The 17,206-nt window shown below is 37.6% G+C and overlaps 2 protein-coding genes across 3 annotated transcripts; both read right to left on the bottom strand.

Moving 5' to 3' along the window:
* Positions 1-511: 511 nt before the first annotated feature.
* Positions 512-10,649, bottom strand: ckap2l (cytoskeleton associated protein 2-like). The gene is made up of 9 exons (XM_026322346.1): positions 10,502-10,649; positions 7,548-7,614; positions 7,370-7,424; positions 4,496-5,739; positions 3,811-4,006; positions 3,363-3,521; positions 2,761-2,821; positions 2,505-2,667; positions 512-1,755 (listed from the first exon to the last, which is right to left on the bottom strand). Exons 1-9 carry the CDS (start codon positions 10,578-10,580, stop codon positions 1,461-1,463), a joined length of 2,319 nt encoding a protein of 772 aa, XP_026178131.1. The 5' UTR covers positions 10,581-10,649; the 3' UTR covers positions 512-1,460.
* Positions 10,650-11,492: 843 nt separating this feature from the next.
* On the bottom strand, positions 11,493-13,558 carry LOC113138728 (interleukin-1 beta-like). Of its 2 annotated transcripts, XM_026321410.1 has the most exons (5): positions 13,469-13,558; positions 13,086-13,322; positions 12,495-12,659; positions 12,248-12,381; positions 11,867-12,088 (listed from the first exon to the last, which is right to left on the bottom strand). In XM_026321410.1, the coding sequence occupies exons 2-5, from the start codon at positions 13,303-13,305 to the stop codon at positions 11,867-11,869; spliced, it is 741 nt and encodes a 246-aa protein (XP_026177195.1). In that variant the 5' UTR covers positions 13,306-13,322; positions 13,469-13,558. The 2 variants fall into 2 exon arrangements, with proteins under 2 accessions (XP_026177196.1, XP_026177195.1); XM_026321411.1 differs by lacking the exon at positions 13,469-13,558 and having other exon boundaries at positions 11,493-12,088; positions 13,086-13,305.
* Positions 13,559-17,206: the final 3,648 nt, after the last annotated feature.

Raw genomic sequence — 17,206 nt, 5'->3', positions numbered from 1 at the left:
TTTCACTGTAGACACATGAATACAAATGCTCATCTACTCAAATATCAGCACACCCTGGAGGAGCACACTTCAGCCAACAAACACATCTGGAATTGCATTTCTTTTCATGGAAAGGGAAAGCTACCTCACATACCAAAATTACTCACCTGCAAGGAAACAGGGCTAAAGTTAGGCAAAACAAAATCAATATGAATGTGTGGTTTTAAAAAGTTTGGTTTAGATCACTGAGTTCAGCAACAAAACCACTTCAGTTTAGTTTAGGGAAAAAGCTCAAATCCAGTGTGATAAAATGATAAATATGTCTAATGCTTTAAGCCACTTGGACAACCAAGACAATTATCCTTTTTTAAATTTTAAACAAGTCTGCAAAAACAGAGCCATACACTTTTATCATAGTTTAGTTGCAGAGGAGCTACTGTAAGAAAACATGTTTTAAAAAGTTTATATATTTACATATAAAACATGTTTAGCTGTAATTTAATATTAAAGCATGAAACAAAGTCAACATAAGTCACTTATTAAAAAATGTTGCCATTTTAATGTTTAAAATGTTAGATACAAGGATACAAGGTATCCTCTTATACTGAGAAACTATCACACAAGAATAAGTTACAGTAAAAAACTTAAAACCAAACCAGCATATAAATGTTTAGTGTATAAAATGATGCTAATTTGTTGTGAAGCAGTGTTATTTATATATTTACTAATTACTTTCGTTGTCAAGTTGTTATGTGACGTCATTTATCCACAAGTGCGTACTCAGGTTTTAATTTTTTCATAACTGATCGCTTACGTTCCCTTCCAGCTGGGAGTCACTAGAGTAACGCATGACTGGCACTTAGAGGTGTGTCGAAACCGTTCCCCAAAGTTTCATGCATGTTTTGTAATTAAGTTCAGCTCTGTGTAGATTCCCAGTCGTCCAGGGGAGTTTGAGTCATGCCAACTGGGCGTTCTGTTCTTTAAAGCTGAAACGTTTTGCCACCCATCCAACTGGCCGAACGTCTAGTTGCCATGACTCAACATCTATATACGTTCAATTGTAGTCAGTCGTGCATGACTTCAGTTACTCTGCTTGATCTAGCACATCTGAACATAGAAAAAACATTTTTTACTGATGTATAGTGGAGTCCACATTTCAGATAAAAATTGATAAAGTGGAATGTATGTATAATATGGTTCAGTTTTTTTTTTTAAATTAGCAATTTATTTTAATTATGCACAGAATATTTAAAGGCATGAAATAAAACAGGAACCAAAAGGAAAAACCTCAAAACTCCATAGAGAAAATTTAATATATAATGTTCAATGTGTAAAACGTCAGCCTCCAGCTGTTTTAACGAGAGAAAGGCTGAGATTTGACAGCACATAAGCCATACCTTCTACTGCCACTTGCTGTTGTATTTCACCTATAAGCTGACCGGGGACAATTAAAGCACCTAGAAAAACTAAAAGCCTTCATCTCAAACTAGCTGGACTGAGACCTTGTCATCAAGCGCCTCGTTATGTCTGTAGATATACATTGGTGTGTTGTTAACTGATGGGCTGGTGTCCCCAACCTTCTGCTCCTCACTTTTGTCTTTATCCTCCTCAGAGAGCAGGTCGTTGTATGAGGCCACGCAGAGATCGTGGTCCTGGAGGGACTCAGGGTATCGGAGTGAGGCTCTCTCAATTCGCACTGAGCGCCTAACTGGGGTAAAGAAACGGACCTCCTGACCGTTGACCCGTGCTGGTTCTCTCCTCTGGCTTGAAAGACCACTGAGGAAAAAAAAGACAAAAGTCAATCCTAATTTTCAACTTTAACCGTAGAAAATAACTACCATTTTTTAAAAGTAGTTCTTAGCTGTCATCACTAACTGATGGAACAATAGTAAATTAACCTAAAGTCAGTTCAGGTTGTGACTACTTCCATGTCACGTATGTTTAGATGAGGTCACTTTGGTTAACGTTAATGATAAAGATAAGATTTTAAGTGTTAAATATATGTCTCATGCTTCAAGTCATTATGACAACATTTAACCAAGACTATTTCAAACACATAGCCAAGTTTCATCACGCGTTAGGTGTTTGCGAGTGAGAACTTTCAATGCTAATACAAGCATCCAAATCACATACTGTCACATAAAATTAAAAAATGCACAAATATTGCTTAAGGTACTACCACAACTTGTCAACAAAGTTAATACCCATTGTTAATGCATCTACTGTATTTTCTGGACTATAAATTGAGCTTTTTTAGTGCTCTGGCTTGTAGTGTGACTTATAAAGTGAAGTGAAGTCCTGTCTAATTCTTTTATGAAGTTTGTCGAGATTTTTAAGGGGATACAATGAAATAAAACAAACTTTGGTAATAAGTTCATCTTGACTGCATTAATCCTACCAATTAGCGACAGAGGCAGATCTACAGATTTACACCATTTAAAGCAGAAATGCTTTTTAACTTTGCTGGACTGAAAATTGTTGAATTTAAATTTAGTTGTTGGATGTTAATAATGTCTCAAACATACCCAGGAGTTGCTGTGATCTTGTACTTCACTACTGATGAGTCTCCTTTCTCCCCACAGATAAGGGCCCTAACAGGTTTAGGAGTTATCACTGGGTTGTTGCAACTCTCAGGAGTGCTTTCAACTGTGGAAATTTGGTCCTCCTCCTTCTCGTTCTCAGCAGATGCTGGTGACAGCATTAAAATACTTGTAAGATGACTGCCGAAACACAATCATGTTAGATACTGATCGGAAGACACACGACACACAGGCAAACTACCTTGGATCTCGTCCTTCTTCTTCAAAATTTCAAACACCACAGTCCGCAGGTCATCCACTGGCTAGAATAAAACAGAATAAAAAGAAGTATAAATGCATAAAATCTAAACTACTATGGCAACAATATCATTATAAACAGTTCTTATTGTTCAGGTTTTGACCTGAGGTACCCTGCACTAAATACGTCAGGGAACAGATTTTCCCAGAAATAGAAAATTGCACCGGGAAGGAATTGCACTAAGAAGATGGGACTACACTGTGCATGTCCGTATAAAAACAACATCTGTGAAGGGGAAAGTATAGTCACCTTTTAAATAATCTTTGTTTTATTGATTCTGCAGCTGTAGCAGCCATGTGCATCTGTGACCACAAACAGCTGCTGAAACAAGTTTCTTTTCTTCTCTTTGCATCTCAGGAGCACACAAACTGAAATCCAGTCTGCTAATGGGACAGAACAGAGCCAAACTCTCTGCAGCTCTGGTCTAGCACTGGGGCTAATGACTGAGCTGTTTTTGTTGGCAAGTAACACTAAATGTAAACTTAACTTTTGTTGTTTACAAGACAACCCAAAGATTTACAAAGTTTAAGCATAGATGGTCTTACCTCCAACACAACACGAACAGCTTCCTCAAACATGGGCAGAATATCCAGGTTTCCCTCTTGCTCCATCAAACGAGCCTGGCAGATCCAGTATTTGGCAAACTTTTTGGACACTGCCGGAAGCCGTGACACAATTTCCTTCACCAGGTCTGGAAGGCAACCCTTTGTATGCAAGGCAATCTAACGTCAAACACTTAAACTGTATGGTCAAACGGACAATGATTTCAAAAAACTTCAAAAAGGTAAAGTAAGCAGGATGCAAACTTTTCTGTCAGGCTCTCATTATTCTTTATACTATCATTTTCTTTAAAGTACAGTGGCCTTTTCCTTATTTTCGCTTAATTTTCTATTTGGTTATACAGTGCCCATCAAGCATTGCTTACATATTTCAGCTTCACAGAACTTGTACACCAGAGAACCTCCACTGAAATGTAACATCCCCACCATATACCTCTCCAAGCAATTTGATGCAGTCATCCAGGGACCTATCCATGGCACTGATGAGGGAGTGAGCTTCATCTTCCTCTGTCATGGCGGTCCAAAAAGGCTGGGGCACAGCCACAGTGCGCCTGACCTGAGGTTTTACTGGCATTGGAGGTCGCTTGTAGGAAATGCCTTTGGCTTCCCGCCATTCTTGCAGTTTTCTCCTTGAGCCAAATAACACAGCAGAGGGTACATTTTAAAATCAACACATTAGGGGCTCTGAGAGTTGAGATTTTCTTTAGATATTTATTGCCTCAATCTTGTAATTAGATCATTTTGAGTTCCCCGTGGTACTTTAATTGAATCCAATGGAAGCTGAAGCACACAGTTATTTAGCAGTCCACTTCACAATGCAAAGAAACATTCATCTTTAAACAAAACAGAGGAAAATCAGATTGGCAGGGTCTTTCGCTTCCCAATTCTCTACACCAGATCTTTAACAAGCCACCAGGAAAACCCATGGAACAGAGTGTGTAAATAAAAGGCTCAACACAGGACCTGTCCAGAACTACAGATTCAAGAGAAACAAGATACTCCCAAATACTTTGTATCAGTACATGTGAACTCACTGTAACCCATGAATATCTACAGTAGGTGTTGAAAATGGTGCCATCATGCTATGCAAGTTTCTGTAGTTGATTTGTTCTACTTACATTCTTTCCTCCTGGGCAGCAGTCAGTTTCTTTCCCTCAGTCTGAGGAATGACCGTAACTGGGACCTTTGGCATGTTCATGCCTGTGGCCTGGCCTTTACAGCTGGTGGTTCTGGTTGGCTGTGGAACTGTCTGCGAAGTCACTAGTGCACTTGCTCTTTGTGTTTCTTTTTTTTGTGGAGCAACATGTGATGCACTCTGTCCTTTCTTGCTTTGTGTCTCTTTACATGTCCTGGTTTTCCTATCCTGCTCAGACACAGCAGCTCGTGTAACTTCGCTGACTGCTCTGGAACTGTAACTGCTTGCTGGCCTCAACGATGTTTGGGGGATGATTTTGCAGGGTTGGCCATTCTCATATCTCTGCTTTGTGGACCTGTCTGCGGGCTGACCAGCTGACCTATTAGTTTTGGACATCCCTACCATCCTCTCTGGCTTAATAGGTGCTACTGTGCACTTGGAGTGTATAGATGTTGATTTCAGGCCACTTGATAACTGATTCTTACAAGGTGGTTGGGAATGTTTACCCAATTGTGATTTTGAGTTTGACTTTTTCTGACCTTGAACATTAATCCCAGCTCTTGAAGTTGAAGAACCTGGGTTGTTTAGAGCTGTAGCAGGAAGTGTTCGTCTCTGAGCCATGGCAGACCTCTGGGAAACACATGCTGATGGCAATGTACTTGGTCGCACCTTGTTTGCAACAGAAGTAGTGCGTAGAGTGGTGGCTTCAGTTGCTGTAGTACACGTCTGTGTTAAGTGTGGCTCTGTGTTTCTTGGCTGGGTGACAGCGGGAATGAGTCCTGTTTTTGTTTTAACAAAAGGGCCAAGACTCATTCGGACACTAACTGTCTTCATGGGACCTGACGAGACAGCATTTGAGCTTCTGTTGAATCTGCTGTTGGATGTTACTGCAGCTGTACGATTCGCCTCTGAAGACTGAATTCCTGTATTTGCCTGCTTTTTGAGATGACTGACTGCGCTCAAGTTGGATTTAAAGGACACAACAGTGTGTGTGTTTGTGAGCACCAGATTTTGATTAGGTTTAGGCCGTGCTGGGCCACTGCTTGCAGATGGACAATTGGTATTCTGCTCTCCAATCAAGGTTCTGCTTTTTACATTCGCTTTGTTAGTGACACCAAATGCTTTTCTGGCAGGGTGTGTTGTGGATTCAGCAGAAAAAGTGAAAACTTTTGTGCCCTCATATCTGGATCTGTCAGCTGGAGCCTTGTTCTCTTTTCCCTTCACAACCTGTGAAAACAAAAAACTAAACCAGTCAGAAAATTAGGAAAATTAGGAACTGAAATTAACTAGGAACTAGGAACTAGTTAATTTCATGAACTCTGATTTCATGAACTCTGAGTCATCGGCTTTATAGGAAATCGAAATATTAATTTATATTAAATATTTATTTAATTTGGGGACTTGAAGGAGCCTCTACCAAACGCAGCGTGAAACAATGCACGAATCCCAAAAGAACATAGCACTGTTATACATCAAATTTCATTTATAACAAGAATATATAAACCTTTTTTTTACACTCCCCAAACACAACTCAAATGAATTACTTAAATATAAAATTTCACACTGCACTGCTCTACTGCTACAACACTTTACGTCTGTCAAGATTCAAGGTCATCCAGGTGAAGTCTTTCTGAAGGGCTTTTCGAGCATAGTTCTAAAAATCAGCCTCTGGCTGAAAGGGTTAAGCAACAAATTGTTGAGTCTGACATTCAGGCCAACTCTCAACCACTAAATTAATGATGTCATTCTTTTAAAATGATCCTATTACTCAAAGAGTTGACATACCTGACTCTTTGGTGGGATGGTTGAGAATTAAGGTAATCATTGCACAGGGTAAATATGCAGTTCTTACTAACTGAATTACACTGAACTGATGACAGTGTGAAAAAATACTGCAAATTTATTAAATATCAAAAACAGAAGTCTCTCAGTTACAATTATTATTATTATGGCCTTAAGTTACTGGAGTCCACTTGAGGTAAACTGAATGACTGACATAGTTTAGCAAGACCACATCTGTTTATGTAAGCCCCTAATTCATAGTGCATGTCAAGACAAAGCTCAAGCTATGAAGTATTTAAAATTCCACAATAGCAATCCAGTGAGGCATAGCTCAAGGCAAGAATTCAAAACCACTTCTAAAGCTTTTTTAAATGATACCAGCAGCATAGTGCGCACCAGAACTCAAAGGCACTACACGGGTCAAACTGCTTATCATCTGACTAATAATAGTAATAATACCGACAAGCCTTGCTGTGGCAACAGAGTTGCTTTTCAGTGGCAGATACAAATACAGAAGTCTTTCAGGAAAACCTGCTCTAGACTTTACATGACCTGACACTGAGGTTCATCTTTCAGCACAACAATGACCTGAAGCAAACAGCAAAACAGTATCAGAGTGTTTCTTAGACAAGTCACTCTCCTTGAGAGCCCCAGCTAATGTCTACATGTTAAAACTCATATAACATCTGTGAAAGGACTTAAAGATGACAGTTCAGACACTTCTCATCCAGTCTGACTGAGCTTGGGAGGCGCTGTCAGGAAGATAAACTGCTTAAATTCAGGTAATGCTTACAGACTTGTCGGTACAACTGGTGCCAAATAGACTTCTACAAAGTACTGAATTAAGTCTTTGAAGACTTTCATAAATGACATATGCTTGGTTCGAAATTTGATACACTGGCAAAATTTTATTTAAAACATGTTTTCATATTGTCATCTGGGCTTATTAAATGAAGGCTGATGCAAAAAAGACAATTATATAGCTTTAAAAAAAACAAAAAACAAAACAGCATAATAAAAAGGGAAGGGGCTTTCTGATAGTCTTGAACTTGTATGCATTCGCATACATGCCTACCTTTAGCGCAGACGTCACAGGATTTTTGTACTGATAGTCATCTTGAAGGTATGGCCTGAGGATGAAAACTTATGAAATAACTTTGCCCAAGAGAAAACAAACAAGGGCATTTGATGAAATTTAATGGAAACTATCATGTAACAAAACATAACATCACATAACAAGCTTTTTTTCTTACTTAGGATTGGGGAGTTTCAGCTTTCCTTTTGCTGCCAAGTATTCCATCAACTTCTGCTTACGCAGCTCTGCGACAGAAAATTACAGAAAACTTAATCACATGTACCATGACAGTCTTTCCATTATCTTTAACTTGAAAATCTTTTTAGATTCAATATCAGAATCAGAATCACAATGAGCTTTATTGCCAAGTGTGTGCACACACACACACACAAGGAATTTGTTTAGGTACAGGGGGGTACTCCAGTGCAAAGAGACATAAATACAAATGCTACAAAGGATCAAACAGTAAACATAAATGCTACAGAAACAAATGCTACAAAAAACTAAAGAAAAATGCACAGATAACCTGAAGACAGAAGTAAGGGGAACTAATTGGTGTGCAAAGAGCAAAAAGGTGCCAGTGACACAGTGCAGGTGGTAGGAGGGAATGGTGGAGAGCTAAGAGTTGGATGGCCTGAGGGAAGAAGCTTCCTCTGTGCCGAGCTGTCTTGATGTTTGGAGCTCTGAAGCGCCGGCCAGAGGGTAAGAGCTGGAAAAGGTGGTGGCTCGGGTGGTTGGCATCCAGAGTGATTTTCTGAGCTCTTTTTCTCACTCACTCTTTTTCTCACATCCTGCCACATATTGTGCTTTGTAATAATGATGTCTGTGTACACTAAAACTACTCAGACTTCTGTTTAATTTGGACTTAAAAAAAAAACCCTGAAGAACAGAAGTCTTTCTATTGCATTTTATTAGTAGTAGTTGTGTCACCTTAATTGAGACTCAAGTCTCCACAGGAACTTACTGCCATCTGGCTGCAGGTTATAGAAAATCTAAATTTGGAAATAGGACTTCATACTAAAGCTGCAACAGTTAGTCAATTAAAAAGAAAGCCAGCGATTTATTTGTTCCAACTTCTCAAATAATGACACTTGCTGCATTCTATGTTAGAGCCTGACCGATATATTGTTTTGTCGATTTTATCTGCACATATGAGCCTATCGCAGATATATCGATATCAGCGAATATGCTGCAGATATTAACATTTTTAATATGCGTTTAAAATGCTTTTATGTATATATATTCTGTTTATGTATACTGTATTCGATATACAGTACCTGTCAAAAATTTGGACACATGAATTGAAATGCCAGATTTATCAATATCAGAATATGTTTTTTTTTTTTTTTTTTACTTCATAATATCGACATCTGTATTAAAAAAAAAAAAAAAAACGGTGCCAAAAAAAAAAAAACCCAGACCCAGAAGCCACCCCATTCGGACCCGGACCTACAGCCAAAACAAAAGATTGTGATTTAAAACCTAACGGGGCGCTTCTATTTCCACCGGCGCAGCTTTTTTAGACTTTACAGTAGTGGAAACGCACAGACCAATTGCATGCGAGTTGAGCCATCCCATGTGATACCACTCAGCCAATCAAGTCTGTGCATCCCAGGCGGTAAACATTACGACTCTACAGTGTAAACAGCGCTAGAGGCAAGTTACACATGAAAAGACAGTACATAGAAAAAGAAAGATAGCGATACATGTATAAAACAAAGGGAGAGAAACTGTAAAGTGAGACAGAGAAAGAGAGAGAACTCAGTTAATGGGAAAACATTATACATATCTACAGCCATACATATATGTTCAGTTGTATGTTACATGACAATAAATATTGTCATAAAGTATTTGAATTGTACTGAATTCATTTGATTTGACAGTCAATTATTGATTACATGCAGATGTTGATAAAACTACTAGGCTACTTAAATATATATCACACTAACTAGTTAGACATTATGATCTTGCTTCAAGAAATTTTCTCTAACTGGACCTCTTTAAATTTTAGTTGAATACCCCTGATCTAAAATGTTCTAGAGCTTTGTAATATGGCAATTTAATAATTGTACCAAACAGTTACATATCAGGGAAAATCAGTCTGGAATTTATTATAACACAGGCAAGACCAGGAAAAGCATCACAAAATACAAGGATGAAATGTGAATTTAAATTAAAAATTACTTATTTTAAGCCCACAATGACACACACATAAGAATTTTTTGCTGCTTAAAGAACCAAATTTTAGATTTGAAATGAATATTAAAAATTTAAAAGCACCATCCAAAAATTAGGAGCACCAAACAAATTTTAAGAAAACACAATAACTAAAATATACAATGTTGTGCAGAAGTTTTAGGCATTTTAATGTTTTAGGCACTTTAGATGTTTTAGGTTCTTATCACACAACACCACCAGGTGTCAGGCTGATCCCAGGTTCATTGTGCAGCCCATTGCACTAGAGTTCATGAGAAACTATTTTCAGAGGCAAAAAGAACCAGGAATCCTGCAGGAGATGAGACAGACAAATACTGGGACAGTCTGAATCTACAGAAGAACTGCAGCAGCTAATTAAAAAATTAATTTGTAATAAAATGGACTCCTAGTTACTGTGGCTCTCAGGAAATAGGCGCCACCTGCCTATTAACCACTGTCACCCCATCTTCTTGTGAGTTAGTTTGAAGATGCATGATGTGTCCCAATAGCCCACAACCACTCCAAAACAAATTTTGCTGCTTAAAGAACCAAACTCAATGTCTGAACCTAATGTTACAGATGCAAATAATAAGGCACAAAGAGATGCCGAGCTATAACATATCTTCTCCCGACATTCCTTTGATAACAAACTCAACACTATCGGGCAACTAGCAAAACACACAAAATAAATAGTTATCTTAGGATGAGTTATAACAGTCTAAAGCCTTGCTCATAAATAGCTACATTTAATGATGCTTACGCGTATAAACGGAGTACTAGCGCTATACCGTGAATTTATTTCGCTAACAATGAAACCATTGCTGCGTTAGCATTAATCGACGCTATATAACGTTAACGCTGCTAACCTGCTAATGCCAACTAAGCTAGCCTTAGCTACTTCAGCAAGTTTTTAACGCAAATTAATAGCTCGCTAACCTTTTCTGGAAATCGTCGATACTGTTTCTCCTTCTTCCATATTTATTAAGTTTCTCTCGACTTTGTCCAGACTCGTCATAAAAACACGTCGCTGGACTTTTTTTTAATCGTCGTTGCTCAACAGTTGCAAAACAACTAACTAGCTACCCAGCACATCCGGTTTGAATTTGCCGGGTGTACCCGCCTCCTGTCTTGCGATTGGACGATTTGAAAGTTTGAAAACTCAGCACGTGTGCCCAAAGCCCTGCGCTGATTGGAGCAGAAAATGTAAACAACAACAAAAAAAAGCAAGTAAAAAGAGCTAAAGTGTAAAAGGGCCAGAGCAGTCAAAGGAGCAACATGTATTCAAAAACAATAACAAACCTGAAAAAAAATAATAATAAGAGGTCGAAAGTTTAAATTAAATCTAAAACAATTTTAGAAACATCTTAGACTTTTTATTCACTCCTCAATGCAGATCTTTTCATGTTTTGAGATGATTTGAGACATTCTTGCACATATAACTTATTTAAAGCTCTATCTACAGAACTTCAATGATGTTCATTTTCAGGGAAGTTTAAGGGCCATTCTGTGTTTTTTTTTTTTACTTACTTACTTTTACTTTTATTACTTTATAATTTATAGATTAACATGGCAATACTTGTGCAAGCAAATTTAAAATGTCCTTACAGCGTATAACTTGCTTTTCTTCTACAATGATATAAAAACTATAACCATACTCTAATAAGTCACATACCTCAATAAAAACATTGAAATATCTGAAATATAATTATTAGCCATAGTCTAAATCACTTTATTAGGTTATTATTATGAAGGCACCTGCTAGTTCAGAAATTTTCTGTGTAAAATCTTATTCTGATATTTACACCATCAGTATCCTTTAAAAATTCTTTACAACTGTGCTATAGCTAATATCTAGAGTAAAGTCGTTTATTCCTGTTTGACATGTAAATTCTGCAAATACTGTGAGAATATAAAACATAAACCCAAGTAATTTATCAAACTTTATTCAAATTCAGTGCAAATAAAATTTTTAAATATTTCAATGTTATAATTGACCATAAATAAATAAATAAAATGCAATAGAAAAATATTAAAGTCATACAAATACAATGAACCTTGTGGTATGGTAACTAACACACTAAGTGTTTTACTTAATGTACTTAGTACATACAGTTACTTGCAGAAGTCTTTTTAGTAGACAGTGCTAGTGCTTTTTATAAATTATATCTTTGCTGCAGATTGTCTGAATCAAAATATATATAGTACTATATTTTAGCTACACCTTTTTCAATATCCAAATGTTCTTGTTGATGCTAAAATGCAAACAGACATTACACTTTGACACTTTGTCTTTGGCAGGTTTTAACTCTGACGCTGGACGTTGAAGGTTCTGTAGCGGTTAGCAGACTCCATGCACATCTCTACCGGCTTGTTGTCCTGCTCTGCAGTGCTGACATACCAGTCAGGGAAGCGGGCAGACATGATAGTGCTGATGTTCAATCCAGTGTCACGTTTGTAGAAAAGAAATCGCATCATTTCACTTTCTGAGCTGATGCTGGACAGAGTGTTTTTGTCCCCCACCACCTGAGAAAAGACAGATGTCAGAAGGTTTAACCATGACACTGGAGAAAATTACTTGCTCACATCAAATGCAAAATTTTCTATAAATTTGCTGTGTCTTCTTTAGATGATAATGAAATGCAGCACATGTGTGTAGCGTGTAAATTAATGTAGGAACTTTACCTCCAGATGCAGGGTTGGCCTGCCATCTTTACTGTGGCACGACAGGTAGAGATTTGTGCCTTTGATGGCCAGAGCCACAGGTTGGGCTTCAGTAGTGGGTGAAGGGTGCACGTAGGTCGACATGTTGAGGTTAACTGAAGATGTGTTAAAAAATATATTAGCTTCGGTCAAACTACCAAGCGCAAAGTTGCCAGATGAACTAAAACTAACAATCTAACCATCAGACTGAATTGCAATATGCAGGTACCTTTGCGGCTGTCACTGCCTCCCTGCAGCATCACTGCATTGAGCTCCATGCTGTTTTCGTTCAGAATTAAGTTCCTCTTCTGGCTGTCTGTCATGCTGCACTGGTGCTCGCCCGTTCTGCTGAACTGATCAGTTGGTGCTGAGCCACATGGAAACACAATTTGTTCTATGGGAAAAAAGATGGATACCCAGTTAGTTATGTTGTGAAGCTATTTTTCATCTTTCCCTACAGCCACAGGTCTTGTCTTGTTTTTCAGCACAAGTTGGAAGTTAGAACACCTCGCTGAATAATTTACTGCTGTTTATTAACAACTTCATCACTACAGGCGGCAGATTTACAGTATATTATGGTCACTGTAGTTTAAGGAGTAGTGTCCCTACTACACAAATTACAAGGATCATTTTCTGTAGATTAACTTCATATAAGCTACTAATAAAAAATGAAGTGTAACAAAGTAGGTGCAACAAAGCAGAGCTCTGATGGGCCAAATAAATCCAAGCAATCAAGGACTCACAAGGCAGTATTTTCATGTTTAAATAAATACTGTGAAACTGTGATTTCTATAGACCAAATTGTTGTCTGTGCGATTACCTTCCACTATGCTCTCCAGCATAATGCTGAGCAGGTTTTCATCTCTGAACTCAGTGCACAGCACTGATGCTGACTTTCTGGACTTCAGCCTCTCTATTGCGATGACAAGGTTGACCAAACTCTTCATTCTCATTGGATGATAGATAATCTCCAAGTCCAGACCATTGGGCATCTTGGCTTCCCGAATTTCACTCATGTCGCATGTCATATTAAATTCCATCTTTTTCTGAAATAAAGCTGCAATAAGAAACAAAGCAATTTCCAGTGTTGAAATCATTCAAGGAAATACACTTGTATTGTCTAGTTTACTTCTAACCATAAGTATGATTTTTGTTTATGATCTATCAGACAAAAAAAAACTATTACAAGAAAAGTCCATTTACCACTTGAAATCAGTAGAAGTAGCTCTGATAAGATCCTAGCAGTTGTCCTGTCAGTGTTAATCTGCCTCTAAAGACCTGCTGGATAATATATATACTCACTGGCTGGGAATTTCTTTCACTGATGATGAAATACTGGGTTTGTGACACAATCACGCATGGCAAGCCTAGTATGTGATTGAGACACTTAGGACGATCAGTGATTCCCATGCTCTTTAGGAATGAGAGACATATGACAAATACTATACAGTACTTTAGGTAACTGTAGCTTCACATTTAGCATATTGATTTAGTGGTATTGATCCTCTCATATACTACTGCCTGAAAGAAAATAGACATGTATGTAAAAATATTGCCCCTTGCTTGTACAATACACACTGCACCATACTTGTTAAATTAAAAAAGTGTGCTGCAGTTATATTGAGTCAAAGTCTTTGGGGAGAAGCCTGCTCCAACCGTGAGACCGCCTCCATTCAAATAATAATAATAATAATTTATCACAACTGGGTAAAAGCAGTTTTTTTTTTATCTTAAGCAATGCCAAAACTATAACACATACCCTATACTCTACTGTAAATTGGTGAAAGCTCATTACATGAAATGCAAAATTTCCTGTAGGCTGTTTCCTAATTGGTTTACGTCTTTGACCTGGATCTTTGTTTTTGTGGTTCTTTTGAAGTGAGAAAAAAATTCCAACAAATATAACAGACTTCCTCCTTGTTTGTATTGCATAACGGTGGCTTAATCTGATGTTACTTCACTTCCCTGGGAGTGTCATTCAGGCTGGATTTAAGCAGTTCTAATAGAAAACAACAGCACTCTGTATGGGGGGAGGAGTAATATAATAATAGTGCTAAGAAGACTCACAGTGATACTGGCAACAATATGTCTTAGGAAGCTCAAATGTGCTCATAAGCATTAAAGCATAGCTGAGGTTTCTGGGGAGGTGGTCTGTACCAAATTTTACACCAATCCAAATATGTTAAAATATGTCACTGGATGTGTGAAAACTTTAGTAGTTAAGCTGCGTCAGTCTAGACCTTCAGAAGAAGAAGTAAAGAAGCATGACTAAAAATAGAAAGAAGCTAAGATTTCAGTTTCATCATCTCTCCTTACCAGCTATTCAAAAGAGCAAGCACATAGCCATTGTGAATAAAATCATGGAATATATGTAACTGTATTTTACATTACATACATTGATATTATGAAGAAAAAGACATTAAATCAATTTAAAACTAAATGTCTAAGGTGACACAATAAAGACAAAGGCATATTCACATTGTGGTCTCCAACAAAAAAAGTCCACAACCAATATGACATCAATCAGGGGGAGTCGGACTTGTAACCTGAAAATTGTAGGTTCGAGTCTCAGGTCCGGCAGGAATTGTCGGTGGCACAGAGTGACTAGCCAGTGCCCTGTCCACCTTCAATACCCCGACTGAGGTGAGACCCTTGAGCAAGGCCCAGACCCACTGCTCCGGGTGTGTGTTCATGGTGTGTGTGCACTTTGGAATTGGTTAAAATGCAGAGCACAAATTCTGAGTATGGGTCACCATACTTGGCCATATAAGTCACTTTCATCAGTTATCATCAATGAACTGCAGACAACCTGTACAACACTGATAAATTTACACTTCCAGGTTTCACGTAAGCCATAATTTACCTTATTTTAATGACATTAATTAAAACCTGGTTTAATTAAAACTGACATGCAGAGTGTAAACAAAGATCCATATAGTTTAAACCACCTCAGACCTATGTTGTTGTTGTTGCTTCACTTGGATGTTTGAGTCATACACTGCAGTCATCTGTTGAAGGTGCGGTCAAGTTAAGATCATCCATCCACAGACATAAAAAATAAAATAAAAATAAAAAGCCAAAGAATGACATACAAATACAAAGCCAATCAGTCCACGTACTGTGGATTATAACATCCAATCAGCTCAAATTGTCACAGCTGGACTCAAGGTCTCATGGATTGTTGGAAAGAAAACAGGGACCACAGGGTCCAAAAACGTTTTTTTTTTTTTTTTTTTTTTTTTGGTTTTTAATACAACTGCAAACATTTCTTAAAACATGCTTTACTTCACTTCAAGCATTTTTTTTACCCTAACTGTCACTATGTGGTACTATGTGGTACAGATTTGTGGGCGACAGTGGCAATTTAATCCTCTTAAATTTAAGATTAGATTATATTATGTTACATTACATTAGATTAGATTACACTTCACTGATCTCCTGGCAGGGAAATTCAGGATTAAGTTAAATAAAAACTACCACAGAATGAAATGTACAAAAGGTTGAGGTCTAAATATATTTGAAGCCATTTGTACATTTACAACCAAAGTAAAGCAAAAATCTAAATAAACAAAAAGACATAAAACTTTAAGAAATTAGAACATAACTATGAAGATTTTCTAGTAGAAAAAATGGAAATCAATTTTCAATAATACTGTACCTACTACACTACACTGTCATTTCCAAAATGTTTAGTCTGAAGTTATGTTTGGTAAATTATTATAAAAAGGTGGGTCATCAGGAACATGTGTTATTGACGTCAATTATTGACAAGTTAAGACTTGTTTAGGTTAAAAGATTTGTTGGATGCTGATCTGCAGCTGTGTGTCTGGATCAACTCGAGGTTTAGGAATTTCTGGGAAAGAGATGACATTTTGTCACTTTCCCATGTACCCAGTGTTCAGGGGTTAGGGGATCATTTGTGTCAGCGCTCTCACTGATAAGTGTAAAATCGTGCTGCGGGGCATGTGCTGTGTGTGCATGTCTATGTTAAATAATTGGAGGATGTGGTGAAACTGTACTGACACGCTCTTCCTGTGTGATTCACATGCCTATAATTTACTGATGCTCTCCTGTTTGAATCAATGCTGTTAACATCACATTAGAATTTTTATTTTTTGAGAAAGTGAGGAAGTGAGCAAACGTCAAAATGACACAGCAGAGTTACAAACATTTTTAAAAATACATATTATGTAATATTCTCTCTGCTGAAGTTCTAAATCAAAGTTGGTCACAATTTTGTACTTTTACAGCTGGGGCAGATGTCAGAAAACACTAAAACTGAAGCACTTGAAAGAAAAAAATGTGCATCTTTTACCCCTGATGAGACACAGTTTTACTTTGGACTTTAAATAGAAAGTCATCCAGTTCAGCTGTGATGGACTGGTGACCTGTCCAGGGTGTACCCCTGCCTTTCACCCGAGAGAGAGCTGGGATAGGCTCCAGCTGATCCCCGTGACCCTGGCTTTCAGGAAAAAGCGGGTATAGAAGATGGATGGATGGATCCAGTTCAATAAACTACAAATATTGAACTATTTTGTTGAAATGAAAAAATTCTCAAATTAAAAAAACAAAACTTAACATGAAGTCCATTTATTATAATTTACTGTATACTTTAATCAGATGCTAATGCTCTTAATGACTGGTCACTTGTTTTTTGACAAAAATAACAAAAATGTCACAGTATAATCCATCCATCCATCCATCCATCCATTTTCTATACCCGTTTTTCCTGGCTCAGGGTCACGGGGATCTGCTGGAGCCTGTCACAGTGTAATGAAGAAAAGAAATTCAGACTATGAAAAAAAGATGACTAATGAAGAAAAAATGATTAATAACCACATCCAAGTGTACTGCTGTGGTCCATTTTTGAAATGATTGTTTTGTTGTAATGATATATGAAAGTAGACACTAGACGTGTTTGCACCCTCAGTAAAAACTTTA

The sequence above is a fragment of the Mastacembelus armatus genome, chromosome 9 (genome assembly GCF_900324485.2).
Source record: "Mastacembelus armatus chromosome 9, fMasArm1.2, whole genome shotgun sequence".
NCBI lineage: Eukaryota > Metazoa > Chordata > Actinopteri > Synbranchiformes > Mastacembelidae > Mastacembelus > Mastacembelus armatus.
Note: the sequence above shows the minus strand (reverse complement) of the source record. Positions and strands in the feature narration are given on the sequence as shown.